A 27,067-nucleotide genomic window follows, 5' to 3' on the forward strand; every position below is an offset into this window, starting at 1 on the left:
AAAACTTGTGGATTTAAGGGGGTGTATTCAATATTGGAAAAGTGTAGACGGTCATGGTATCATAAGATATTTATTTTCAAACAAAATCTAAAATAACTAATAAAATTTATTTTTTTAAAAAATAATAAATAGCATACTTGTCCATAAATATTTTTTTTCTACTTTTTATACTTTTATCTAGTTTTGACTAAAAACAAAGAGAAAATAACGTCTCACTTAAAAAAAAAAACTTTAATAATATAATTTTAAATCTAACAATATTATAATAATTTTAAATATTTTTATTTAGAATTTTGATCCAAATTAACCTAAAATATTGGTCAATCTTTTAATTTGGTCAAACTTTTAATAAAATGTTAAATTGATAAATTTGATTAGTAATAAAATTAATAATAATATTATTAATTTGATTAGTAATAATATTATTAAAATAAATAAATATAAATATATTAAATTTATTTAGAAATTTTTGAATTTTATAGAATATTTTTAGGTTTAATTTCATTGGACTTTATTAAATTATCTATTAATTAAGTTGAGAATTAATTTAATTTTTAATATATATTTTATATTAAAACCTACTATCTCAAGTTTATCTTCCCTCTACGCACAGTGCCGTCGTCCAAATCGACTTCGACTTCGACCTGCTCGCAAGTAGTCGACTGAAGCATCACCGACCCCCTCAAATCATTTTACTATTTGTTTTTCTCCTTTTCAGCGCACCCTAAGCTTCACCAGATGACACTCATTGTTTCCCATCACGAGCAACCAGAGAAAAAATCTTTGCCTGTAGCCCATCGCCATGAGTTATCGTCGGAGAAAAGGCTGCAAGCTGTTGTTCCGTTCCAACCATTCTAATCCATTCTTTTGTCGTTATAATGTCGGAGAACGACATTTCAGATGACTCTTAGCTTCACATGAAATGTATGCTGAGAGGTTGATACAGACCACCGAGAGGTTGAACAAGGACAGGGCCTTTAGATCAAAGAAATAATTAAAATCGAGGAGTGAGAAGAGAAAGGGCTTATTTAAAAATTAAAGCAATTTGAAGACTATAGAAATCTCAAGGATGAGGAGAACATTTTTTATTTTATTTTTAAAATTGTATCAAGTATTTTGGAGAGCTCTTATTAGTTAAAATTTATATCCAAGGATTTATAAAAGAATCTATAAAAATTTATTAAAACTTTGGATACCAAAAGATTTTCATAGAGTTTTAAAAAGTCAAGTTTGAATACCACATGACCTTTTAAAACCCTGTAAAAATCTAATTTGGATATTCCTAGATTTCTATAAAATTTGTAAAAGTCTATATTGAATACACAGACTTTTAAAATCCACAAAAATTATTCAAAGTAATTAAAAGTCTAACATTGAATATACCCCTGAGTTTTAGTTATGATTATGATTATGATTTATTATAATAAAATTTTCCCTCTAGTAAGTGAAAACGGACTATAAACATTTTTTTGAATTATCTTAATGACTAATAAAAAAAATTTATGGGTTAAATTCATCCTAAGAGTATCCACGTCAATTTTCCTATTACTATATCTAAAATTTAGGATAAATGATTCACGTTATTAAATTTAAATAATCATTTTTCACTACACGCTGCATCAGTTATCCTAAAATTTCTATTATATTTAATTTTTTATTATTTTTTTTCTATTTATTCTATTTTTTTATTATTATATTTATAGAATGAGTGAAAGGAGAGAGATAAAGTGGAAGGAGAGATATTAAAAAGAAATATTATTTTATTTTTGGGGTAGTGGTTTAATTTCTTAAATATAGGGAATTATTATTTATCAAATCTAAACGTAAGGAATGGATAGGATAATTGATGTAAAATTTTTATACCTAATTTAAAATTTAAAATAAAATTTTTAGATAGAATGATTGATGTGAGTGCTTAAGAATTCAAAGAGTTAATATACGTGACAACTAAACAAAATTAACAACTTTTCTGCCAATAACAAAAATAAATGATGCTGCTTATTTTACCCCCAAACTGTACTAAACGCGTCACTCTCACGTGATGAGAGAGTGCTATGCTGCGTTTGCCATCGGCGCCTCCGGAAGCCTGCGTGTCAACCGACGAGTCGACGACTCACTGCCCGTAGTACTTCTTTACTATTTTAGTCCGGGCCTATTTTTCATACCCAATATGTTACCCGCTTCAGAGATCAATCCGACGTCGTCGTGTTTCAGCCTCATGTATTTTTTTGGGTTGATTCCCGAAACGTCCTTCGCAGGCCATTAATCTCTCTCCCCACTCCTTCCCCTTTTATTCCTTCTCCCTGTCTCTCTCTCATTTTGTTATTATTTCTTTTACCGCCGGCGGTGACTGTAACCGTCGCCGTCTTCTCAACTCTGCCTTTGCACGCCTTGTACTCCCTTGGAGGAGCGGATCCCGTCACCGTCCGGTTGAGCGTTGGGATTCCTGACCCATGGCGACCGCCCAGGACTCGCCGCGCGGCGAGCTCGAGCTCGAGTTAGAGCCCAATCTCCGCCATCGCCTCCCCCTTCCGCGATGGGGCGACCGGCGAACGTCCCGCCGCCCCGCCACCGACCGAGGCGGCGGAGATCGGACCCCGACCGCCGGGCCGCTCGGCTGCGGGAGATCGCCTCCGGCCCAGGACGGAGGCGGCGGGGGCGAGGACGGAGGGCTGGAGGAGCTCAGGGCGAAGCTGATGGGCCATCTCCGGGTGGCGGCAGACCGGATGAAGATTGCGACGTCGGAGGCGGCGCCGGAGGTCTCGAGGCCATGGAACCTGAGGGCGAGGAAGACTTCGAACGGGAACGGGGGGTGCGGTAGCGCGGGGGCGGCGACCGCCGCCGCCGGAGGGGCGGCGGCGACTGCGACGGGGCCAGCGGCGGAGGAGGAGAGGAAAAGGAAGATAGGGCTGACGGTGCCGCTTACGGCGGAGGAGATCGAGGAAGACGTCTACGCGTTAACGGGATCCCGGCCTCGCCGGCGGCCAAAAAAGCGGCCAAGGGTCGTACAGCGACAGATTGACGTAAGCATTCGACTACTTTTTTTTTTTCCTTTTTAAATAAAAATATTATTTATGCAGTTAATTTTACTTTGAGAAATTAAGTAAATTGGCGATATTGCCCTACAATATCTTCATAATTACATACATGCTCCTTCATGTTGTTTCCGTTATCACGTTTTGTGTGTGTGTGAATAATCCAGAATTTGTTACTGGAATTGTAAACCTGGAAAAACTAATCCGTACAGCTCACGCAGATCGATGGCACTCACCGTAATTGTTAGCAAAAGTTAATGACCTGCTATTTATCTTGTTTTTCGTTCATTAGGAGGAATCAAGATTGCTAAGATGTTTAGTACTAGAGAATGACATTTAAAACGGAATTATAGATTATGGAGCAGTTGCTTTGTTCCGTGATTGGTCAATTGTTATGTGATGCTTAAATTCGATGTCGGTTGAGCTTTATGTATCACAAAATCATGGGCATAACAACTCAATTGGTATGATGGACTATTGCCGAGCAGCATTTCTCTGAACTTTTTGGATCGCCTGCATTGATCATATCCATGTATTGAGCATTATGCAATACTAAATCTCGTTTAATTTTTAATCAAGTAAACCATCTTTTAATTCCATTAATAAAGAAGATGGATTGTAAAGTTAAAAGAGTCGGACAACTTGCTTCTTCTTTAGACTCTTTGAAGCAAACAAAGTAAACAAATATAAGAGAAATGAGACAAAATTGCTTCTTTTCTCCTAGTGAAATGATGATGAGTTTGCTTGTGTGGACTGATGTAATAGTAATGGTCTTTCCAGAAGAAGAAAGATATTCTAAGGCTAGATAGTAGTTCGTGAATAGGGAAGACGATAGATAGGGTACTTGTGAAATTTGCCCACACATGTGCCCATTTTATACTTGTATCAATTATTTTTCCTATTCCCATTTCATATTATGGATATAGATACCCTTACTTCATTAATGGGCTGAATCACTACGAGTGTCTTGTCAAAACTTGGTCTGATTTTATATGCAACAAAGAAAAATGAGCCATCATGGGGTTTTATCAATGTCTGTTCCAAATCCTTTTAACATGTACCTAAACCTGATTAAAGGGATAAAGTATGTTGTATCCAATGATACCCATCTCATTGCTGTCCATAGTCATGAGTATTCATATATGAAGGGAATCTTGAGTCTTGGAGCCAAGATGTTGGTACTCGGTACAGTAGTGCTAGTGCATGTGGAAAGACATGCTAGTGATGAGTGGAACGACCTTACTTTTGGAAACAATGCTCAAGTTGATTGAATTAGCCATAATAAGCGCATGGTGTAGAAACTTGACTCTTAGTCTATGTTGCTTACAATTGTCAATATTGTAGCGACAAGAAATATTCAATTCATCCCATTTTCCTTTGGAACGTGCAAAATACTGCCACGTTGATCAATCTTCGTATAGAAGTGAGATGAGTTTTAAGGTTTTTTTTTCTGAGATAGAATTTTAAAAGTAGAAGAAAACTTAACAACAGAGTTGATTTAACATTTCATATTATTAATAATTAACACTTACAAGCTACCACTTCAAAACTTTAGTTTATAAAAGTATTTCCTCTATAGGAGTAGAGCATCATATTCATAAGCACCCTTTGTATTTGAATAGGGATAGTGCAAGTAGTAGTTAAGATTTTTAATTGATTTGTTTCGAGCCAAACAAGTTCAAACAGAGCACACGTGCAGGTTATATACTGCTGGGTCCCATCTATGAAGTTGTCCATTTTGCAGCTGCATATTAACCACTTTTCAAAATACTGATTATTCTATCATAGGGCTGGGAGTATTAGTGACTATGAAGAGATCGTTGGTGTAGTTGCACTTGTAGGTAAGTTTAGTTTAAAAGTTAAGGTGGTTGTGGTGGAAATCCAAGGGGGATCAAGGTTTGTGGTAGGATGATAAATAACTAGATGCCTTTGGATGCTAATTTGAATCTTGGTCTGGACTACGTTCAGAATTGACCAACAAATATATTTTATGAAACTAAATAAGTTTCTTGTGACGATCCATAGCCCTTACTCTATTTTCTTGATCATCTTTTGATATGCATAAGAATATTTTAACCTTTTATTTTCATAAACTTTGTTATTGTTCGTGATTATTCTATATAATTTGGCGGATTATAGTACCCTCTTAAGATTTTGAAAACGGAGACACATGAATTAGTTTCCTTGTGCAACATTAAATCATCCTATTCAATGTTAATTGTATTTAATATTTTCTTTTTAAAGAAACAGTACCTTTAATTCCTATGTTGAATTGTTTTCAAATGAAGCTTGGTTTAGCAATATATTTATATTTATAAATATAAGAGCATTATTGGATTTGAGTCAATTCGTCTTGATTGTACAATTAGTTTGTGAAAGTGCCTATTCCACCATTGCTGAAGACCATTAACTCAGTGAATACTGTCATAAGATTATAACAGTTACGTGTGATGAATGATTTAGTTAGTCTTAAGTAAATTTGTAAACAACAGAGTGCTTCGATGAAGGAGAAACTGCATCAAATGAACTTTAATTTAGTTGGCTTGATTCTGTCAGAAGTTGTTCCATTACCTTCATAGGATGTTCACATTAAACCAGGATGAGGATCTACTTCCTCATTAGGACATGTCGTAACCGATTCCTTAATTCCTTAGTGGCTGAAACTGTCCATTCAGTACCTTATACATCCTTTGAACATAGTGTTTTTCAGCTTAAATATGAATCGAATTCAGTATACAGATTACGCTGACTACGTTAGATTATAATTCCAGGTACAATGCTGATTGACTCATAAATTCTTCACTCATATCTTACCCTTGTTACTCGTTATGGCTATAAGTATCGATTGTGTTTTTCTTTTATATGAATCGGTATGAACAAATGATGAAGCATTGTCTTTGTTCACTGACAAATACTTCGTTATCTGATTGCATGCTTCTTGTAGTCTCTCTTCCCTGGGCTGTGGCTATCTGACATCACAGTAGAGTCTTACAAAGTTGATGACGACTAAACCCTTTCTCCCAGTGCCTCGGTTGTGCAGTGCCCCTCTCAGGTCCATGCTCTCCTTTCTTCACTCTCCTCAGCTGTTACAGTTAGTCTGCTGATGCAGCAAAAACATGTTTGGTTCATGAAATGTACAGCGCTTTACAGATAAAATGGAGGACCATGTAAATACTTTATCGGTTTCGCCGTTTCAGTTAGAGAGCATAGCTGAACTACAACTCTCTTTTGCTTTGTTCACAGTATATACAGAGGCTGCTAGTTGTGAGTTTTGTACCGCAGGCGAGAAATCTTTCAGTGCGATTCTAAATTGTCGTTAGCAGAATTTTGCATCCACCGATATGTATAATCTACGCGAGAGCCAGTGGTATGTAACTCGTCTTCTCTCTTCTTTTCTGTTTTTTGAAGTGGCATGCATATTTTCTGGATTGAGACATAGTTTGCCTCGCTCGAGTATATTCAAGCTCATTGACATATTTGGTCCATTCCTAAGTCATCCGATCTAGCATGTTTGTTCGGTTTGATGTTTGTGCAATTTGTTTGTATCGTCCACTTATTTTTCCTTCTAAGTATGAAATTCCTTACACATTTTACCCATTTAATATGTTTTGGCTTGTATGTACTCTCATGTTCAAAATTTATATTTTATTAATTTTATTTTAATATTTAATTAAAATTTAATATGCCAGTATTTTTAGAATTTATGAAAATAAAGATATTGTAACGGGAAAACTGAAGTCATGCCTATTTAAACGTGTATAATTCTTTTGGACAAAAATTAAAAGAGTTTTTTTATTGGAATTGTCGGGGGATATTTATCAATATATATTTTATATTTTATATTTGTATTTTTAAAACTATTAGAGTAGTTTTTGTTCATAGCTATTGTAAATAAATTGTAATAGTTGTCATAGTTTGCTATAATTTTTTAATTTTGATTAATACTAATAAATTGTATTGAAGCAATTATAATTCATAATTGTTATAATAGATACTAACAGTAATTCTATTCAACACTAATAAAAATGTAATGCAGTAATTACATTTTATTGCCCTGAACGCTTCATTTCTTATAAATATTATAGTAATGAGGATTTTGCTTATTCTAAGTGGGAGGTAAATTATAAAATTAATTTGTAGCAGCTATTATAGTATAATTATTCTTGGGTTATGATGCAGTAGAGGAATGTCAAGTTATATTATAGTCAACTTATTTTAGTTATAGTATAACCAATTTATTTTTTATACATACTAATAAATATTATATTTAATAGTTATGGGATTGTAATTACATAAGTTGTTATAATAAATTAAAAAAAAATTCAGTAAAATGTTAGAGTGCGTCCTATTGATAAATTAAAAGGAAGAATACATTTAACCCTCTATTTTTTATCAAGTAATATTTTATCCTCTGTATTTTCAAAAATAACATTTAATTCTTTTTAACTAAAGTTAAATGTAAAAAGACAATTATATTTTTATCTTTTTGGTATTTTTTAAATAATTTTAAAAAATATATATTGAATTTATTGATAATTTATGTTCACTTTTATTTTTTTTAGTAATATCTGAACTAATTTTAAATAATTCAGGACTTTAATTGATATTTTTAACTAATTAAATTCAATAAATTATATGTAATCTCTAAAAAAAAATATAAAAATTAATACTTAATTATAAAAATAATAATAAATATAAGTAGTTTAAAATATATATTTTTGTCACCCCAACTATGTAACCTTCGAATATAATATATAATAGTTATTTTCTTCATATCTCTTAAATTTAAAATTCTAGATTTGTCCCCATTCACTATTATATAAGGTTTTGTAAAAATAGATGAAGGTATAATTTTCTTTTCTTACGCAAAGACAAATTTTCTTTTTCTTCAAATTCTTTTGCTTTCTCATGCATGCATACATGCAAGCTTCACATCTTAGTTCATCATTGATTTGACCATCAAAGAGGATAACACCGAACAATACCAATCCTCATTTGACAAACTTTGTTTTGTAGAACATCGAAATTGAATGTACCTACAAACTGACATCAATCACATATAGTGAGTGATGAAGGGCACTATCATCAAATACTTCTATATTATTTTTTATCCTTCTATATATTTTTCTCCCTATATACAAAGTAATGATCCAACTATTAAAGAGTTACTTTGAAGACATGAAATCATTTTTCACATCAATTCAATATATTTTTCTCTTTTAAAATTATTTTAAAAATATCAAAAAAAATAAGGACATAATTATCTTTTATAATTTTTTTTATATTTAACTTTGGTAAAAAAAAGGTTAAATATTATTTTTAAAATACCAGGAGACAAAATGCTCTTCTATAGAAAATAGAGGGGGGTTAAAGTTATTTTTCCAAAATAAAAAATAGCTTTCGTTTCAAGTTTTCCCCAATTCTTTATTTTATTTTTGGCGGTTCATCCCTCGTCGTCCGCCGCTGTCGCCGTTTCCGGCGGCCGTGCGTCGCTTCTCCGCCATCCAATTTTAAGCAAGCCATCGAATTGCCATGGCGGATAAGAGGATCGGAGTTAAGAGAAGGCAAACGCAAAGGCCGCGGAAGGAGGAGCAGCGGAAGGAGAGGGGGTACGTCCTGCCTCCATAAGGAAGGCTTCCTCTCCCTTTTCTCTTTTTCTTCTCTATGTTCCCTCTCCGGCCATGCCCGGCGCCGCTGAATCTCTCGGCTTCTTTGCCTTCTACAAAACCGCCATATGCGAATGCTTCCTGATCGCGTTCCTCCTCTACAACGCTGCCTTGGCCTACCTCGCCACCCGATTCGCTCGCTTCTGCAACTTGCCGCCTCCCTGTCTCCTCTGCTCCCGGCTGGACAACCTCCTCGGCGGCGGCGAGAGGAACGGCTTCTATAAGCGTCTATTCTGCCATGCACACAAGGTGGAGATCTCCTCCATGGTCTACTGCCACGACCACAAGAAGCTCGCCGACCTCCGCGACATGTGCCACGCCTGCCTCCTCTCCTCCACCACCGTCTCCGCCACCGGCCACGAGACCTACACTCTCCTCGGGAGAAATCTCAAGCTGAAACCCGACGACCACAACGACGATGGAGACGGCGGCATTCCCAACCACGCTCCGCCGTCGTCGAACCACAAACTCCGACCAACACCCGCCGGCACGAGCGTGTGCTCATGCTGCTCCGGCACATTCCAGCGTCCGACACCGAAGAAGCAACCGAAAAGAGACGTCGAACCGTACGACGAGCTGAAGCTGCCCTCCGACTCCGACTCGGAGGCGTCGCTCTCGGAGAACTGCGATGGATATCCTCAGTCACGTGCGACCAAAGCCGCGAAGGAGAAATCCAGGTGGCGGCGCCGACTGCCACCAAGCATGCCCTTCAGCTACCGGACCTCGCCCAAAACCGCATCGACGGAGAAAGTGCCCGAGAAATTGATCCATCCTTGCACGCCCGGCGGCGCGATGAAGTTAAGCGGAGAAGTCAAGAACAATCCTGAACAAGTCCATCGATCCATCGAATCATGTAAAATCTTTGAGCCTTCGTTTAATTCCATGATTTGTCCAGGATTCTTGATTCTTGCTTGTTTTTGATTGAACGGCTTGTTCTTGATCCAGCCGTCCGGGGCAATGGCTTCAAGAAGGCGATAGGAAACAGGGGATTCATTCTCTCCCCGCGCTTCTCCGAGGTCGTCGCCGGCAAGGAGTCTTCCCGCGCGCAGGAGGATCTAAAGCAGCGCCTCTCCCGGGCGCTCGACTCGCTGTGGAGCAACGAAGCCACTGCTAGTCCGAGAATCGACGACCTGAAGTCCAGCGACGCTTCGGCGGCGGCGTTGCAGAACCTCGCCAGCCGGCTCTCCATCAGCCGATGCAACTCGAGCATGGACTTCGCCGCCATCGTGTCCGACGTCGAGGGCGAGACCTCCATCGCCCGGCTGAAGCAGCAGGTGGAGATGGACAGGAAGTCCATCAGCGCGCTCTGCAAGGAGCTCGAGGAGGAGCGGAGCGCGTCGACGGTGGCGGTGAACGAGGCGATGGCGATGATCACGCGCCTGCAGGAGGAGAAGGCGGCGATGCAAATGGAGGCCTCGCAGTACCTCCGCCTGCTCGAAGAGCAGGCCGAGTACGACCAGGAGGCCATCGAGAAGCTCAACGAGCTGCTCGACGAGCGCGAGAAGGAATGCCTCGATATGGAAGCCGAGCTCGAAACCTTCCGAAGAGACTCCTCCTCCTCCACCGCCGCCGTCAAGATCTGCGGAGCCGCCTGCGGCGCCAAGGATCTGCTACTGAACGTCGAGCAGGAGAAGTTTCAGGTGTCCGATAGCTTAAAGAAGCTCCAAAACAAACTCGCTCTGTTTTCCGCCAAGCAGCAGCCGCCGCCGCCTCCATTGGCCGGCGAGGAGACCGGAGAAGAAGATCCAGAGATCGGCAGCTTGAAGGACGAGGTGTCGGGATTGACCGAGAGGATGGAGGCGATCGAAGAAGATCGGGAGTTCCTCCGGCAGGCCCTCGCCGCGCTGCGGCATGGAGCCGAGGGAATGCAGTTGGTGCAGGATATCGCGTGGCAATTGAAAGGGTTACGAAGAGAATTAAAAGAGGGGATTACGGCTAATTAATACGTCTTATCAATTGAATTGATGATTAATGTGGCCATTTATGACTAATGCTTTTAAGTTTTGTAATAGAGACATCAAGAGGAGTGTTAGAAGTTTGTGTCATCAATCTTGTTATAGTATAATACGTATCATCGCTAACTTTGTGCTATCTTTGTTCCACTTTGTGTTGTGATTGCAAAGAGCAATGATATGTACGGAAAAGAATCTCAAAAAAAATATCACTCTTAAATTCATAGTCTATCATTTCACTTTTTATAGGAGACAGGATCTCGTGGACTAATTTTTATGATCCAGAAGATGTGTCATTCATATTTGCGGTCAAATCGTAGCCGCGATCTGGTCGCAAATGATTGCGATCCCTTCCTGGGTTCATCACCCCCATCAGGTTATAGTTTTTATTCAGAGCGGACGGTCGGAGGCCACCTGGAGGACATCCTCGCTCGGCGCCCAGTAACCTAGCCACTTATCCACCATCGGAGGCCTCCGAGTAGCCTCCGGTCGTTCGCTCCGAACAAAAACTATAACCTGATGGAGACGGTGAATCCAGGAAGGGATCACAATAATTTGCTGCCAATCGTGATCATGATCCGATCGTAAATACGAATGACACATCTCCTGGACTATAAAAAAATGATCCAAAAGATCTATGTTCTTTTTATAGGCCCTATGATATTGTCTTTATCTTTAAGCATTTTTGTCATTTCACTTTTTATATATGCCCTATCATATTGTGTTTATCCTTAAACATTTTCTTAAGATTCTTTTGCATAGCATTTTTCTATCGCAAAACTTCACTCGTGCATTTTTCTTTGGCACAAGAGGAGGTACATTCACAGTTAGTCCGGACTTATTATCTAAAGAGGGATTATGCAGATAGATACATGGCAGTGAAGATACTGGGAAGATCAGCAGGTGTCCAAGGGATTGCCGTTTAGCGTGCGCCTGGTAGAGAAGAACGTTGATTTGGTGATTAGAGTTTGGGAATTGGAGTTACTGTGAGAAACTTTATAAAGAAAGAAATATTTAGAAAGAGTTTGTTAAGAAATATAGGTTAACTATTTGTGATAAATAAGATTCGGATTTTGGTTTATGTTACTAAATTCAACGAGTTTACTGCAAGGATTTACACCAACATTATTATCCAAACATCATAGTAAAATTTTGGAACTAACTTGCTGCAGCAGCCCAAATCACAATTCACTGATCCTACGCAGTAAGAGAGATTCAATGTGAAAGTCTCGAAAATAAACACTTTGTTTTACAATATCATGTTAACTTAGTCAAATGAGGGGAAAAAAAGTTAAACAGTTTGAGAAACGTTGGAACTAACAGTTTGAGCTAAGGCACAGGAGATTCAATGTCCTGAAGCCTAAGGGTGACGGCCCTCTTGTGAGCCTCTAGCCCTTCAACTTCAGCCATAGTGGCTACATAGGGTCCAAGCTTTCTGAGTCCTTCCTCAGTTAAGGATTGCACAGTTATGTATTTGAGAAATGAGTTTAATGATACACCACTGTACATTCTTGCATACCCATAAGTTGGAAGGACATGGTTGGTTCCGCTTGCATAGTCGCCAACACTTTCGGGTGTCCACTGTCCTAAAAAGACTGAACCTGCAATGACCCACAAGAACTTGAGGTGTGAATTTATTGTGTTGGACATAATCAAGAGTAAATCGATCTCTATAACGAGAGAACCAAACTATTTACCTGCATTCTCAATCAAGCCCTCCCACCTTTCGGCATCCTCGACGTTGATGATCAAATGCTCAGGAGCATACATGTTTGAGAAGGAAATTGCCTGCCAAAATGACATCCTAAACTTCAATTGTACTGAGATAGGGCCAGATGCAACCAAAACAATGTGTGAAAATTATAGTTAAAAATTCAGAAGGTAAATTTTGATGTCGATAAGAAATAAATTTAGTTTCAAAGTATTATGGGTTGCTTGAGCAAATAACAGGTATCAATCAATGACCAACCTCAACCATGTCTCTGGCAAATACAACAAAGCTATGACTAAGTGCTTTTGAAGCAAATTCTCCCCTAGGAAGGCTATCACATTGTTTGCTCACTTCAGCTAAAATTGCATCAACATTGACACCATCTCCAGCAATGACAAGAACTACCTGACTGTCAGGACCATGTTCTGCCTGTAAAATTAGCGATTTTATAAAAGAAGAGCACCAAACCCATGGGACAACTATACTTACAGCAATTTGAAAGGTTTCATTGTGGATTTTTATCAAGTCTTCAGGTAATAATTCCAGCCACGGAAAATTACAACAAAAAACATTAATTACACAGACACAATAGAACACAAGACTCTGCACCTGAGACAGTAGATCTGCAGCTATGTGAACTGGATTGGCATGTCTGTCGGCAATGACCAGCACCTCTGAAGGGCCAGCAGGCATATCAATGGAAACCATGGCTTCACTATTCTGCAAATCAGCCAAAGTATTCACCAAGGATCATTCTCTTCGTGATCAACAAAATGAACAGCTATGAGGATTGAACACAAATTTTACTACTGTAGAGACATATCTCTAATACAATATCTATGAGAGATATCCATACCAATTGAACACCTTACTGGGAATCAAAAATGAAGCCACGACACTGGCAAAGGTTATCGGAATTAGGGAGAAACAAATAAATAACACCCAAGTTGATAGGTCAAAGCAGATTTATCTTTTTAAGTGTCAGAAAATTGATGGTAGATGATTTGTGTATTACTTGGGCAATGATGTAGTTGTTTCCACTCCAATCCTGAGTCAAGTTTTAACAGCTCAAAAATGATATTTGCATTCACTATTTAGAGGCTATCAATGTCACAATTTTTTAAGTTAAGAACATAAACATTATTATAGTTCCCACTGGCTATGAAACTTTCTTGATAAAATTGGGTTCCTGTGTTTCTGTTAATCACTTTTCCAGGAAATAACAGCACCTGAGGTACAGGATTCAATTTTATTCTTAAGGCAGGGATTTAGCTGAATGATTGTTCCTAACGAATCTTATCTGACCTATAGCTCCAAGTTTCTGATTAACTGCAAAGGGAAAAGAGCTAATTGTTTACAGAAGAGCCAACTGATCTGTCATTTCATTCCTGAAAGATCTAGAAAGGAGTGGCCATATTATCTGTTACATTTTGATCTTCTTACTTAACATATTATCTTCTTCCAAAAATCACCACAAAAAAGATAATTAATACTACAGATTTGATTTGATTTGATCACTGCATTTCCAGTACCTCATGACAAGGAAAAAATCATTTGTGCATAGGACTAAAACAAGGTAAGTAGATGTAATCAAACGATAAGAGCAATATTCATAGAAATGTGAGGCTACAGAATTATTATCATACCTGAAGAATCATTTTTGCAGCAGTAACATATTGATTTCCTGGCCCAAAAATTTTTTCAACCTGAAAAAAGCAATTAAAACATAGACGTAAAAGCAAGTGCAATCAATATTACATAATGCTTAGACCAAATGAAGAGGCATATCAATTAAAAGCTTGACAGAAAACAAAGATTGAGTTAGTAGGGAGATCCTGCACCACAAGAGAATCTCATATAGGTGTATATTTGTTCATGTATGATATGTAAGATTGACACAACAGCTAGAGGAGGGGGTAGTGAATAGCCGATATCTGAAATATACAAATCAAAATCTTGAGTGCAAAGCTTAATTAAATGTTAGTTACTCAACGGAAATAAAATAAGCAACACTAACTCCGTTGGTTCAGAACCCCTACATTCCAAATGTTTTTGTACTAACTAAATGAGAGATTCAAATATAGAATGCAGCAGAGAAATTTGTACACAATGCTCAGGCAACAAAATCCACCATAATATAGTATCATATTCATGAAACAAGGCTCATAATGATGAAAAAAATATATATATGTATATATATAATTGAAGCATGAGAATAATAGTTTGTGGTCAAGATTGCAAAAATGATGATTTTGTATGCAAGACAACTCTACTGTAAAAAAGTTTTAAAAAGTAGAAGCTGAGTTAGTGCTAGTGTTCCTAGTTCCTACTCTTTCTAGCCAAGATGCCCACCTATCACTATTAGGTTTCCCAAAATGATAAAGAGATACCACCTCAAAATCAAGCTACATATACAAACAAAAAATTACAATCCAGATAAAGCAAAGATAGAAGAAACTTGAAAATACTGCCAAACAAGAGATGCAGCTTTCAATGGTGAGGGTTTGCAATCAACGTATTAGATGTTTGCAAGGATTACCTTTGGGCAAGAAGATGTTCCCCAAGCCATCGCTGAGATCGCCTAAGATAGAATGCATAGATACCATTGTGAGAAAAGACTTGTTGAGAAAAAAAGAACGAAAGGGGTTAGAAATTGACGAACCTGAGCTCCCCCAGCTTTTAGAATGTGGGTGACGCCAGCTTTCTTTGCGCAATATAACACTTCCTGTTGTCACATAATCATGTTAACCTATGTCCTAACATGGAGATCCAGTGTAGGGATAGTGATGATAGATTATTTTTAAGGCTACCTTGCAAATACTGCCATCACGACCGGGCGGAGTTGCAAGAACAATGGTTTTGCACCCGGCAATCTGTGCAGGCTGGTGCATACATAAATAAATTGAAAGTTAAACCAGATCCTTTTGCCTAATGTGTCAATCACTATGACTACAACATTGGATATTGTAAACAAGGATACTATACCACCGAGAGCATCAAAGCAGTTGAGGGTAAGACTGCAGTACCCCCTGGAACATAAAGGCCAACAGAAGCAATGCACCGTGCTATTCTTTTGCACCTCACCCCCTATGCATGTTCATTCTATGAATTCAGTCACAAGTACAAGGAAAATAAACAAGAGAAAGAAGGCTAGTGCCTTATTCTTACTTTCATATTCTCAATCTCCTTCTCAGGAATCCTTTGAGCAGCATGAAATGCATTAATATTGTCATAGGCCACATCAAACGCTTCTCTTACTGTAGGATCAAGCTTAACAATGACAGAAAAATAAACTTAAGCCTTTGTACAATTGATTGAAAGATTAGTCAGTTTTTTTGCCTTCAAAGAAAACAAGTTATGTGTGAATGATCAAAGTTAGTGTACTGTATAAAAAATCTCTGGGGGACATGATTCCAAATGACACATTTAGATACTTGATAGAATATAGACAAATAATTACAGAGAAAAATTATGTTGAGAACTTTAAAAACATTAAACTCTTATGCAAAATAAGAATTACAATCCAAAGTTGGTGGAAAAAAACAGTGTGGTACAGGAGAATTAAATGAGAGATTACCAGTCTTAAAGATTGTCAAGCAGACGCTTAGATAGAATGACATATTTAACCATTTAAGCTTAGGTAGAATTACATATTAATAATGGACACTTAACCAAGAATGTCAAGTGCACACTTTGGTAGAATTACACATTTAACAATTTAAGTTTGAGGTAGAATTACTCATTTGACAATTTAATCATGATAAAATTAAATCGTTGATTGTTATATCAACACTAAAGAGGACATAATTGGACCTAGAGCTTTTAGGGGAAATTACATCAGAAATAAATAAATACTTTAAACAGCCTATACCTCGGGATCTGGAAGATCAGAAACAAGCTCAACAACTTTATTGAGTACAACTTTGTCAAATCTTGCAGTATAACTGGATAAAAAGTGTCAAGGAACCTTTAACATAATAACTTTCATATCAATATTATTTGAAGCAGAGATATAACAGATAAAGAGAAGATTGGTAAGTTACTGACTCTATTACTGAAGCATCTCCTCTGCAGCGTACATCATCCACAATTGGATCAACCTACACATAAGGATCAAAATATAGCAAACTAATCAGGCACTCACTGCAATGAAAATTGTCAATTGACAGAACGCCAACTTACTACGCTGAAAATCGATGAAAAATCAATACGTGGACGAGCTTTGAGAGATTTAACCTCGTTGTGAGTAAGATCAGAAAGTTTATAAGATTTCATTGCACACTTGGTAATTGAAACTTTAAATCCTGCATGATAATCATGGCATGTCAAATATCAGGCTGCACTACACAACTTTTACACAGATAAGACAATGCATTATACAAGCATGCCTATTTAAGCTTTTACCTTATTCACTGAAATCAGGAAAAAGTTAGATCATCCATGTTCTAAACAAGATATGAGACGTTCAAACACATTTTATAAAACACAAGAAATATGGATGCTCTAATATGTGGATTAAATTATGAACTCCTAGATGCCAAGTGAATTCTTGTGCTAATAATGAGCTTGACTGAACAGGAGGCGAATATGTCAAGAATACAGATTATTTAGGAAAGCTCTGAGGTGTAAATTATGCCAGCTAGCTGGCTTGGTTATTCTTAGCAAGTTTTGTTATAGGATGTTTTTTGCCTATTTTTTTCTGTGATTTCTTTCCTCTAAATCAGTGATTCTAATCCTGATATGGAGCTATAATTATGCTATAAATTATTATAAATACAATCTCAATAGAAGAGTAGATTATTCCCTCAAGTCATTTCTTTCAAGTTGGTATCAGAGCCATCCTTCCCAGTCCAGAAATTTCTTTGTGCCTTAAGCCAAAACCATGTCTGAACACTCCAGCGAATCCACCACTATTCCTCAGTCCTCCTCACATCCTGCCCAGATAACTACCATCAAGCTGAACGGCGACAACTTCTTACGATGGTCGCAATAAGTGATAATGTATATTCGGGGCCGAGGAAAGATGGGCTATTTAACGGGTGAAAAAAAAACTCCATCGGAAAAAGACCCAATGTATGCTACATGGGATGCCGAAAATTCCATGGTAATGACATGGCTCGTAAATTCCATGGAAGAGGAGATTGGTGCAAATTATATGTGTTTCCCTACGGCGTATGAATTATGGGAAAACATAAATTAGATGTACTCTGATTTGGGGAATCAGTCCCAAATCTTTGAGTTGACTCTCAAACTTGGTGAATTACGGCAAGGAGAAGAACCGGTCACCAAGTATTTCAATTCCTTAAAGAGGATCTGGCAGGACCTTGATCTTTGATGCATATGAGTGGAAGAATGTTGAAGATGGACAGTACCACAAGAAAACAGTGGAAGACAGTCGTATCTTCAAAATTTTGGCTAGCCTCAATGTTGAGTTCGACGAGGTGAGAGGGAGAATCATCAGTAGGAGACCACTACCATCTCTTGGTGAAGTCTTCTATGAAGTTAGAAGGGAGGAGAGCCGGAGGAATGTTATGCTTGGCAAGAAAGGACCTACGACTATCATTGAAGGTTCTGCCCTTACCTCTACAGGCCCAAACATACGTAGAGGCACTGCCAATCTATGTAATCCAGAAGAAAAATCAGGTCTGTGGTGCGACTATTGCAACAAGCCACGTCACACCCGAGAAACCTGCTGGAAAATTCATGGCAAACCTGCCAACTTTAAAGGCAAATCAGGGGAGAAAAATGGACGTATCTTTCCCACTGCGAATGAGGCAATGACTATTGCCAGCACCATCACAAAAGAGCATCTGGAGCAACTTCTAGCACTGTTAAATTCCAATCCATCATCCAGTACTCCTAATGTTTCTGTGGTGCATACAGGTAACGAAATAATTGTTTTTTCGTGTGGTTTCGGAATTTCTGCTCCATGGATAATTGATTCTGGAGCATCTGATCATATGACCAATTCCTTGAAATTGTTAAAATTATACTCACCCTGTCCTGAAAATAAAAAGGTTAAGATTGCAAATGGAAGTTTTTCACCTATTGCCAGAAAAGGTTCAGTCCAAATTTCTGAGAATATAGATCTTAAGTCTGTTCTCTATGTACCTAAACTTACATGCAATCTTCTTTCAGTCAGTAAATTATCCAAGGACTCTAACTGTCGTGTAGTTTTTTGTGACTCTCATTGTACCTTTCAGGACTGGAGCTCGGGGAAGACAATTGGCAGTGCTAAAATGGTGAATGGTCTTTACTACTTTGAGGACATTTTACCTAGTAAGAAAATTGTTCAAGGACTTAGTAGTATTAGTTCCCTTTCTGTTTATGATCAAATAATGGTTTGGCATTGCCGTTTGGGCCACCCTAGTTTTTCATATATGAAACATTTATTCCCTGATTTGTTTAAAAATATGAACCCCTTAGATTTTCAATGCGAATGTTGTATTCTTGCAAAAAGTCCTCGTAAAATATATGTCTCTAGACCTTACCTTGAATCAAAACCATTTTACTTGTTCCACAGTGATGTGTGGGGACCCTCAAAGGTAACTACATCATCGGGACAAAAATGGTTTGTAACCTTCACCGATGACCATACTCGACTCTGTTGGGTATTTTTGATGAGAAACAATAATGAGGTTGAGAAAATTTGTAAAGAATTATACAATTTGATTGAAAACCAATTTCAAACAAAAATAAGCATTTTGAGAACAGATAATGGCACAGAATATTTCAATCAATCTGTAGAAACTTTTTTGAGACAAAAAGGCATCTTACATCAATCAACCTGTCCTGATACTCCAGAACAAAATGGAGTTTCTGAAAGAAAAAATAGGCACTTACTTGAAGTTGCTAGGGCCATAATGTTTTACATGAATATTCCAAAATACTTGTGGGGAGATGCAATTCTAATAGCAACCTATTTGATTAATAGGATGCCTACTAGAGTTTTAAAATACATCACTCTGTTGCAATGTCTGAAAAAGTACTTCCCTGAATCTTGCATCAATTCAGATTTACCCCTAAAAATATTTGGTTGCACCGCTTATGTACACATACCTAAGAGATCACGGTCAAAATTAGATCCTAGGGCAGAAAAATGTGTTTTTTTGGGCTATGCTGCAAATCGCAGAGGCTACAAATTCTTTAATCCTCTAAAAAAACGGTTCTTTGTAATAATGGATGCCACTTTCATGGAAACCAAACCATATTTTACCAAAAATTTGATTCAGGGGGAGAATCTAAGGGAACCAAATTTTTGGGAAATAACTAAAACTCTTCCAAATTTGGTTATTGACCAGCCTCCAAAATCTCAAAATGAAAATAACGGGAATCCGAACCCGTAATTGTCAAATTCATTGATCTATCAGAAAAGGAAATACTTCGAAAACCTTTGGTTTATTCTAGGAGAAATGTCCTTGGAAGAAGTAGAGATGAATTAACCATTCCAGCACAAGCCTCATTGGAAGCCCCGGGCAAAGGAACTCTGAATACTCCAGGTACCTCTTTTTCCCCTAACTCACATGAAAACTCCACTTTACCTATTATTCTTGAGCCTACTAGTCCAACCTCAATTGTTCCACAAGGAAATGACCTTGACAACCTTGACCTTCCCATTGCCTTTCGAAAAGGCACTCGAACCTATACCAAACATCACATTGCCAGATACATAACCCATGACCATTTATCCGAAACACATAAGACATCTACTATTAATATTTCAAAACTTGTTGTACCTAGAAACATTCAGGAAGCACTGGAGGACAAGGATTGGAGATTAGCAGTGTTTGAAGAAATGAATGCCTTAAAGAAAAATGGTACTTGGGAAGTTGTTGAAGCACCTAAGGATCAAAAGATAGTAGGGTGCAGATGACTCTTCACTATAAAGAGTAAACCAGATGGGAGTGTAGAGAGATATAAGGCGAGGCTTATAACAAAGGGTTTTACGCAGACATATGGAATAGATTACCAGGAAACATTTGCTCCTGTCGCAAAAATTAACTCAATTCGAGTTCTGTCGTCACTTGCGGTCAATCTCAAATGGCCCTTATATCAGCTGGATGTTAAAAATGCCTTCCTAAATGGAGATCTAAATGAAGAAGTGCTTATGAGTCTCCCTCCGGGTTTTGAAAGAAAGTTCGGAGTCGGAAAGGTGTGTAAACTGAAGAAGGCCTTGTATGGTCTGAAGCAATCCCCAAAGGCATGGTTTGAACGCTTTGTCAAGGCTGTGAAGCGACTTGGTTATGTTCAAAGTCAAACTGATCACATCATGTTTTACAAACACTCAAAGGAAGGTAAAACAGCTGTACTTATTGTATACGTTGATGATATCACCCTAACAGGGAGTGACTACAAGGAACTTGAAGAACTTAAAGGAAAGCTTGCAAAAGAATTTGAAATCAAGGACTTGGGAGTGTTAAAATACTTTCTTGGCATGGAGTTCGCAAGGTCCAAGGAAGGTATATTTGTCAACCAACGAAAATATGTCCTTGACTTGCTGACCGAAACTGGTATGCTAGGATGCAAGCCGGCTGAGACGCCTATGGAGCCTTACGTCAAACTGCAACCAGCAGCAGCAGAATCAGTAAAGGAAAGGGAGTGCTATCAAAGACTTGTCGGGAGACTGATTTATCTATCACACACTCGACCTGATATAGCATTTCCGATAAGTGTAGTTAGCCAATTCATGCACTCGCCTGGGTCTGAACATTTCGACGCTGTGTATCGGATCCTAAGGTATCTAAAGAGAACACCCGGTAAAGGCCTTCTGTTTAATACCCGGGGGCATCTGCAAGTTGAAGCATACATTGACGCAGACTGGGCAGGAAGTCTAACTGATAGAAGGTCTACTTCGGGATATTGCTCGTTTGTGGGTGGTAATTTGGTCACTTGGAGTAGCAAGAAGCAAAATGTGGTAGCTCGAAGCAGCGCAGAGGCTGAGTTTAGAGCCTTAGCTCACGGGATATGTGAAGTTTTGTGGATCAAGAGGCTATTATTGGAATTGAAGATATCAGAGTCGGCGCCAATAAAGATGCACTGTGACAACAAAGCAGCAATTTCGATTGCACACAATCCAGTACTTCATGATCGCACAAAGCATGTGGAAGTCGACAAGCACTTCATCAAAGAAAAAATAGACAATCATGTGATTAGTGTGAACTATATCCCTACCATTGAACAGGTAGCTGATCTACTTACCAAGGGGCTACACGAGACAGTTTGAGTGTTTAGTAAGCAAGCTGGGTATGAAAGATATCTTTAAACCAGCTTGAGGGGGAGTGTCGAGAATACAGATTATTTAGGAAAGCTCTGAGGTGTAAATTATGCCTGTAAATTATGCCAGCTAGCTGGCTTGGTTATTCTTAGCAAGTTTTGTTATGGGATGTTTTTTGTCTATTTTTTTCTATGATTTCTTTCCTCTAAATCAGTGTTTCTAATCCTGATATTGAGCTGTAATTATGCTATAAATTATTATAAATACAATCTCAATAGAAGAGTAGATTATTCCCTAAGTCATTTCTTTCAAGTGAATACCTTTTGGCAAAGAGCAAAGGTTATACTTCAAGTAGCTAAGAGAAGGTTGCAAGAACTGGTGAAGGATAGGAGTTCCAAGAAATTGATTATTCCTTGACAAAGAAAAGTTTTTACTCTCCATTAGACGCCTTTGTCCTGCAAATGAAGATCAATAACAATATAGAATATACTATACAACTAAACTCTGAAAGCATAATTTTGCGCAAACACAAACCTTAATTGTATTAGTTGTAGTTACAAACTACAACTCTAGTTGGATGTATAAACAGTCAATTAACAGAAAATATAAAGAATACAAAAAAGAAACTACTTGCTCAATTTTCTTAGTTGAGAATAGAGAACAGCCTTTGTGTTCTTTGACATCAAAATGGCTATGAGTGCTGTCTGTGTTACGCAGACTAAGGTAAGCATATTTAACATGTTGTTTTTGTTAACATATTGATGCAGGCCAGGAAGAGGGAAGGGGGTCTGATTGTCTGAAGATATGTTAGGTAGGAATCAGAAATTTAGTTTTAAAAGTGCTAAAGGGCTATAGAAACTTAGGGACAAACACCTCAAGAATCTAGGCATCAAATGTGAACTAGAGTTGACAATCAGACCAGGCCATCGATGACCGGGCCTAGTTTCGGCCATGTCTGGCACGGCCTAATGACCATGCAGACTTGGCTTGGTTCACAAGTTGGTCTCGCAGTGGTGGCTTGGCCAACCAACCAAGTCGGACACAATGTGGGTTGGGTACAACACAGGCTATGCCCAGCCCACATATTGAAAAATATAAAAAAAAAAATAGATTTAAAATTAAAATAAAAACAAATTTAAATTTATAAAAAATTTAAATCAGTTGAATTTTAACTAGCAAGTCTAGAGGTTCAAATTTTGAATTGAATATTAGTATAAATATTCTAATCTCACTTAGAGGTCAATGAAGGAATAACATCCATGAAATCATCCCAGCAAAAAAATAAAGATGATGCAAGCTGAGTCAATGAATCATTTGAGAAACAAGCATTAACCAATAACCAACTAATTAATAAGCGACAAGAAGCAATGTACCTGATTCGTGATCTTTTCAAGATGAATTTGAGGTGGAGAGTGGTAGCACAGCAGACTCCAGATATATAAAGAAAATCGAAGAGGATGAAAGAGAGGAGGTTCAAGTTTTGAATTGAATATTAGTATAAATAATCTAGTCTCGCGTAGAAGTTAATGAAGGAATAACATCTATGTAATATCCCAGCACCTGCATATTTCAGATGAGCTTGTAATTATAAAAATACCAAGTCAATGAAACATTTGAGAAAAAAGCATTGATCAACCAATATATAAGCGAGAAGGAGGTAATGTAGACGTTCTGTTATCTTCTTTGGATGATTTTGAGGTAGGGACTGGAAGCATAGCAAGCTCGGATACCTAAACAAAGTTTGAGAGGGTGCAAGAGAGGGGAGTTCCGGGAGAACTCGAGATAGAAGAATCGATTGGCTTAATCAAAACAAGAATAGAAGGCGATTTTAAGTCAAAATAGAAGGTTGCTGAATCGATTGGCTTAATCAATTCAGTAGGCCCCTTGGCACGAAAGGGGAAAGGGCACATTGTGTGCTTCTTATGCAATCACAAGGAACATTATCAAAATTTATGTCCAAAGAGGAGGTCCTCAACTAAGAACAAGGGAGGATGCTCAAATTAAGGGAAAGCTTTTAAAAGCAAAACTAAGGTATCATTAGTTAATGATATCTCTTTGCGCCATGATAAAAAGTATGCTAGAAATAAATGTTATCATTTTAGTGTTATTTATCATGCAAATAGAAAGTATGAAAATTCTAAAGAGAATTATAAATCATTTCATGCTATAACAATCTTACCTAAGGATAGGAAGGTAGAAAATGGTTTAGGCAAAAATCCTAAGCAATTTTAGATATATGCCTAAAAAAAATATTCAAGGCAATCATGAAAAATCTAGATTTGAGGATTTAAGGATAGAAAATCAAGTTTTGAGATCAAGACTTGATAAATTGAAAAAGTCCTTTATGAAAATGACAAATGAAGTTAAAGGGTCCAAAAAGCAAAACCTAGATTTTGGAAAGCAAGTCATCTATGGACAAGAGGGGTTTGAGATACAAATCCAAGTCCAAAGACAATATGTCCACATATCATAAAGTTCCATATGACTATGAAACTAAGCTTAGGTCCAGGAGCCAAGGTAAAGTTACAAGGGAAGTTATCCCTCGAGTTGACTTTGAGAAGACTAGTATGACTAAGACTTCTAACAAACCTAGGAAAGTCATTAAGAAGATATCTATGGAAGTTATCCCTAGTGAACACCTAGTACACTCAAGGAGCATCAATAGGTATTGAGTTCTTAAGAGTGTGTTCTCTTCACACTAGATGGGTATAAGGTATGTCAATCCTAATTAGAAGGGTATCTAACCCAACCACCATAGTGAAGTTGACATTTTAGAGCATTTTTCAAGATATTGTGACACCTTAAAAATGAGAAATTGACTTTTGCTCTTAGAGAGTTTAAAGTGGGCCAATGAAATTTGAGGTATTGAGATTAATCAAATTGGCACAAATAGGATAGAACCCAAAACTGTGCTAAGTTGAGTTTTTGGCACATCCAAAGGGATATAGGGTCGAATATGTCAAATAGTAAATTTGACATAGTATTTAGTTATTGAAACTTGAATGAAAATCTAGGTATTTTCTTATGAGTTGCAAATACCGTGATTGTGTGCCCTATCACTTGCTATGACATCATATCATATATTCATAATGCTAAATATCATGTTATACATGCATCATATAGTATGATAGTTTTTTTCTTTTGAAAAGATGCATTTGTTTTATGTCTTACTCATTAACATGCATAATTCAATTCTTGAAATTAAGGACAATGACATTAGTTGACATCCTAGATAGGATGATCAAGCAATTTTGGGGAAATTCAGATCATGAAGATATGCCTCAGTGAAACATTTTATACTTTCGGCATGGTTGTACTTCCTAACTGGAATATGAATAGATTCAGAAAAATCCCACTCGATGACATCAGATATAAGACTAAATAAGGCGAATGAATTTGATGGACTGCCAATTTTCTGAAGACCAAAATTAGGGAAATTAGAAGTGAACTTGGCACAAGAAACTGAAGTACTTCCCCCGAGCCTTGACATTAAACAAAATTTACCTCTTAGCACATCTTTAAGGATGTAGTGAGAATCATAATCAAAGAACAATGAGGTAAATAACAACGAGGTAAATAACAACCACGAAATAATTCCATAACTAAAAAGAGAAATCCGCTTGAAAAATATGAGGTAGGAAACATTCAAGGAGAGGAATAGTAACGCTCACAAATGTTTAGAGACACTGCTCCGATTCCTAAGTTCTAGGAGGTTGGTTTGAGCAACCGCAGAATTCACAGCTTCCATCATTAAGCGCAGATCAATCAAAATTCTGTCTGATGAGCAAGAAAAACAATAGGGAAATAAGGATTAAGATCTAACAACAATCTTAATCTATCATATCAAAACTGCAAGATAAGATAAAGCGCTAAAGCAAATGCAGCTCCATGTGGTTCTCATATATATGTGTAGGATCAAATAAATAGAACGGATCATCTGTGAACAAATCAGAATTTTTCCGCAGAAATCAATCTTAGTTCCAAGTCAACTCGCCGTGTCCGAGCCAACAAATACGCTATCTAATTGATGGAAAATCGAATTACGATTCTAGCAACAATATTGCATCAGTACTAAACTTTACAGATACAGAAGTAGATCCGGAGACATCTAAAAAAGACGGTGCTTTCGGAGAAGATGCGAGGAGAGGTTGAAGAAGGAGCACCTTTCAATCGACCAAAACTCCAAAAACTTCAGACGGATTAGGGTTAGCAGTGGATCACTGGATCGGAGGAGAACGAGAAGGGAGCGAGTAGGCGAACCGCAGCGGAGAGGTGCATGAAAAGGGAACCTTCTCTCCCGTTACATCACCGCCACCACATCACCGGCCAAAACGAGCTAACGAAACGAAGAGATGATGTGGGGATCCGCTTATTGGATTGGTAGCTAGACGGGTCCCACATTTTGTTTCCGCAGGGTCCTCGAGAAATGAAAAATTTTCATTTCACTCCAAACGTTTGTACAAATTTTTATCAAGCCATTACGGTGACGGTTTTATGCAATGTGAACTGGATTTTAATTTAAATGCGAATATGTTCAATCTCCTTGAAGTAAACATGAGCTTCGCTGTGACGATTGGAATGTCAGTGAAGTAAATTGACATGAAATTTTTAAACAATTTTTTTAACAGGGGCGTCGGCTACTGGAATATCGCGCAGAGGGACAGAAAGCCCGTCGTGGGGTCGGTATGTCCACCGTTAAGTCTAGAAGTATAAATGAGTCAAGTTGCTCGTGAGATATTCGAAACTCAATTCGATAAAAATTCGTTTGAGCTCGTTTAATGAGACTTGTTAAGATAAACAAACCAAACTCAAACTTTACAATATTCGGCTCGTTAACTCGTGAACATGTTCGTTAAACTCATAAATCAACTTTTAAATAAAAATAATAATAATTTTGATATTAAATTTATAGATTTTATACTGTACTTATAAAAAATATAAACAAATATATTAAATTTATTTATTAGAATAAAATTATAAATTTTAACAAGAATATTATAATTTTTTTAAAATATATAATTTAGTTTTTAATAATTATTTAAATTTATAATTTATATTTATTAAGTTCGTTTAGGATCGATAAAAACTCGAATAAGCTCATGGGTCATGAATATTTTCGTTAAATAAAAGTCGAGCTCGGTTCGATTATAAACGAGTTAAACTCAAACATCTAAGAGTTCGGCTTGACTCGACTCGATTACGCCTCCTGGTTAAGCCATTGCTTTTGGTCAACTGTTCCTTTACACTGTTACTTGTGGTTAAGCCGTTGCTTTTGGTCAACTGTTCCTTTTACACTGTCACTTGTCAAAATTAGATTATTTTAATGTTTTCAAGTCCCTCACTTAATGCTCATTTGCTGCGTATTATGGTCGATAACTCTTCACCCATTGATAGATCTGCTATTTTAGCAGCTGCAATGCCAAAATGAACAAGAAAATTAAAACATGCGTCTTCACATTAATAAAGATTGGAGAGCATTTTTCAAAGTT

The 27,067-nt window shown here is 37.4% G+C and overlaps 3 protein-coding genes across 11 annotated transcripts; 2 read left to right on the forward strand and 1 right to left on the reverse strand.

Annotated features, from left to right (window-relative positions):
• The first annotated feature begins 2,303 nt into the window (after positions 1-2,303).
• LOC122001689 lies at positions 2,304-6,591 on the forward strand. Of its 5 annotated transcripts, XR_006117432.1 has the most exons (4): positions 2,304-3,023; positions 5,980-6,087; positions 6,176-6,202; positions 6,279-6,591. XR_006117432.1 is itself a non-coding variant. In XM_042556578.1 (3 exons), the coding sequence occupies exons 1-2, from the start codon at positions 2,454-2,456 to the stop codon at positions 6,043-6,045; spliced, it is 636 nt and encodes a 211-aa protein (XP_042412512.1). In that variant the 5' UTR covers positions 2,304-2,453; the 3' UTR covers positions 6,046-6,087; positions 6,176-6,591. The 5 variants fall into 5 exon arrangements, 3 of the variants coding, with proteins under 3 accessions (XP_042412512.1, XP_042412511.1, XP_042412509.1); XM_042556578.1 differs by having other exon boundaries at positions 6,176-6,591; XM_042556577.1 differs by lacking the exon at positions 6,176-6,202.
• Positions 6,592-7,688: 1,097 nt separating this feature from the next.
• Positions 7,689-10,810, forward strand: LOC122001690 (myosin-binding protein 1-like). The gene is made up of 2 exons (XM_042556579.1): positions 7,689-9,554; positions 9,647-10,810. The coding sequence occupies exons 1-2, from the start codon at positions 8,717-8,719 to the stop codon at positions 10,642-10,644; spliced, it is 1,836 nt and encodes a 611-aa protein (XP_042412513.1). The 5' UTR covers positions 7,689-8,716; the 3' UTR covers positions 10,645-10,810.
• A 1,055-nt stretch (positions 10,811-11,865) lies between these two features.
• LOC122001691 (histidinol dehydrogenase, chloroplastic-like) lies at positions 11,866-25,934 on the reverse strand. 5 transcript variants are annotated; one of them, XM_042556582.1, is made up of 17 exons: positions 25,742-25,934; positions 25,250-25,355; positions 22,952-23,138; positions 21,899-22,033; positions 16,547-16,668; positions 16,412-16,464; positions 16,236-16,308; positions 15,533-15,634; positions 15,353-15,451; positions 15,175-15,246; positions 15,027-15,089; positions 14,904-14,945; positions 14,011-14,070; positions 12,974-13,084; positions 12,623-12,793; positions 12,351-12,441; positions 11,866-12,254 (listed from the first exon to the last, which is right to left on the reverse strand). In XM_042556582.1, exons 4-17 carry the CDS (start codon positions 22,017-22,019, stop codon positions 11,983-11,985), a joined length of 1,452 nt encoding a protein of 483 aa, XP_042412516.1. In that variant the 5' UTR covers positions 22,020-22,033; positions 22,952-23,138; positions 25,250-25,355; positions 25,742-25,934; the 3' UTR covers positions 11,866-11,982. The 5 variants fall into 5 exon arrangements, with proteins under 5 accessions (XP_042412516.1, XP_042412514.1, XP_042412515.1 ...); XM_042556580.1 differs by having other exon boundaries at positions 15,350-15,451; XM_042556581.1 differs by lacking the exon at positions 22,952-23,138 and having other exon boundaries at positions 15,350-15,451.
• Between the last annotated feature and the right edge of the window lie 1,133 nt (positions 25,935-27,067).

The sequence above is a fragment of the Zingiber officinale genome, chromosome 7A, assembly GCF_018446385.1.
Source record: "Zingiber officinale cultivar Zhangliang chromosome 7A, Zo_v1.1, whole genome shotgun sequence".
Taxonomy (NCBI): domain Eukaryota; kingdom Viridiplantae; phylum Streptophyta; class Magnoliopsida; order Zingiberales; family Zingiberaceae; genus Zingiber; species Zingiber officinale.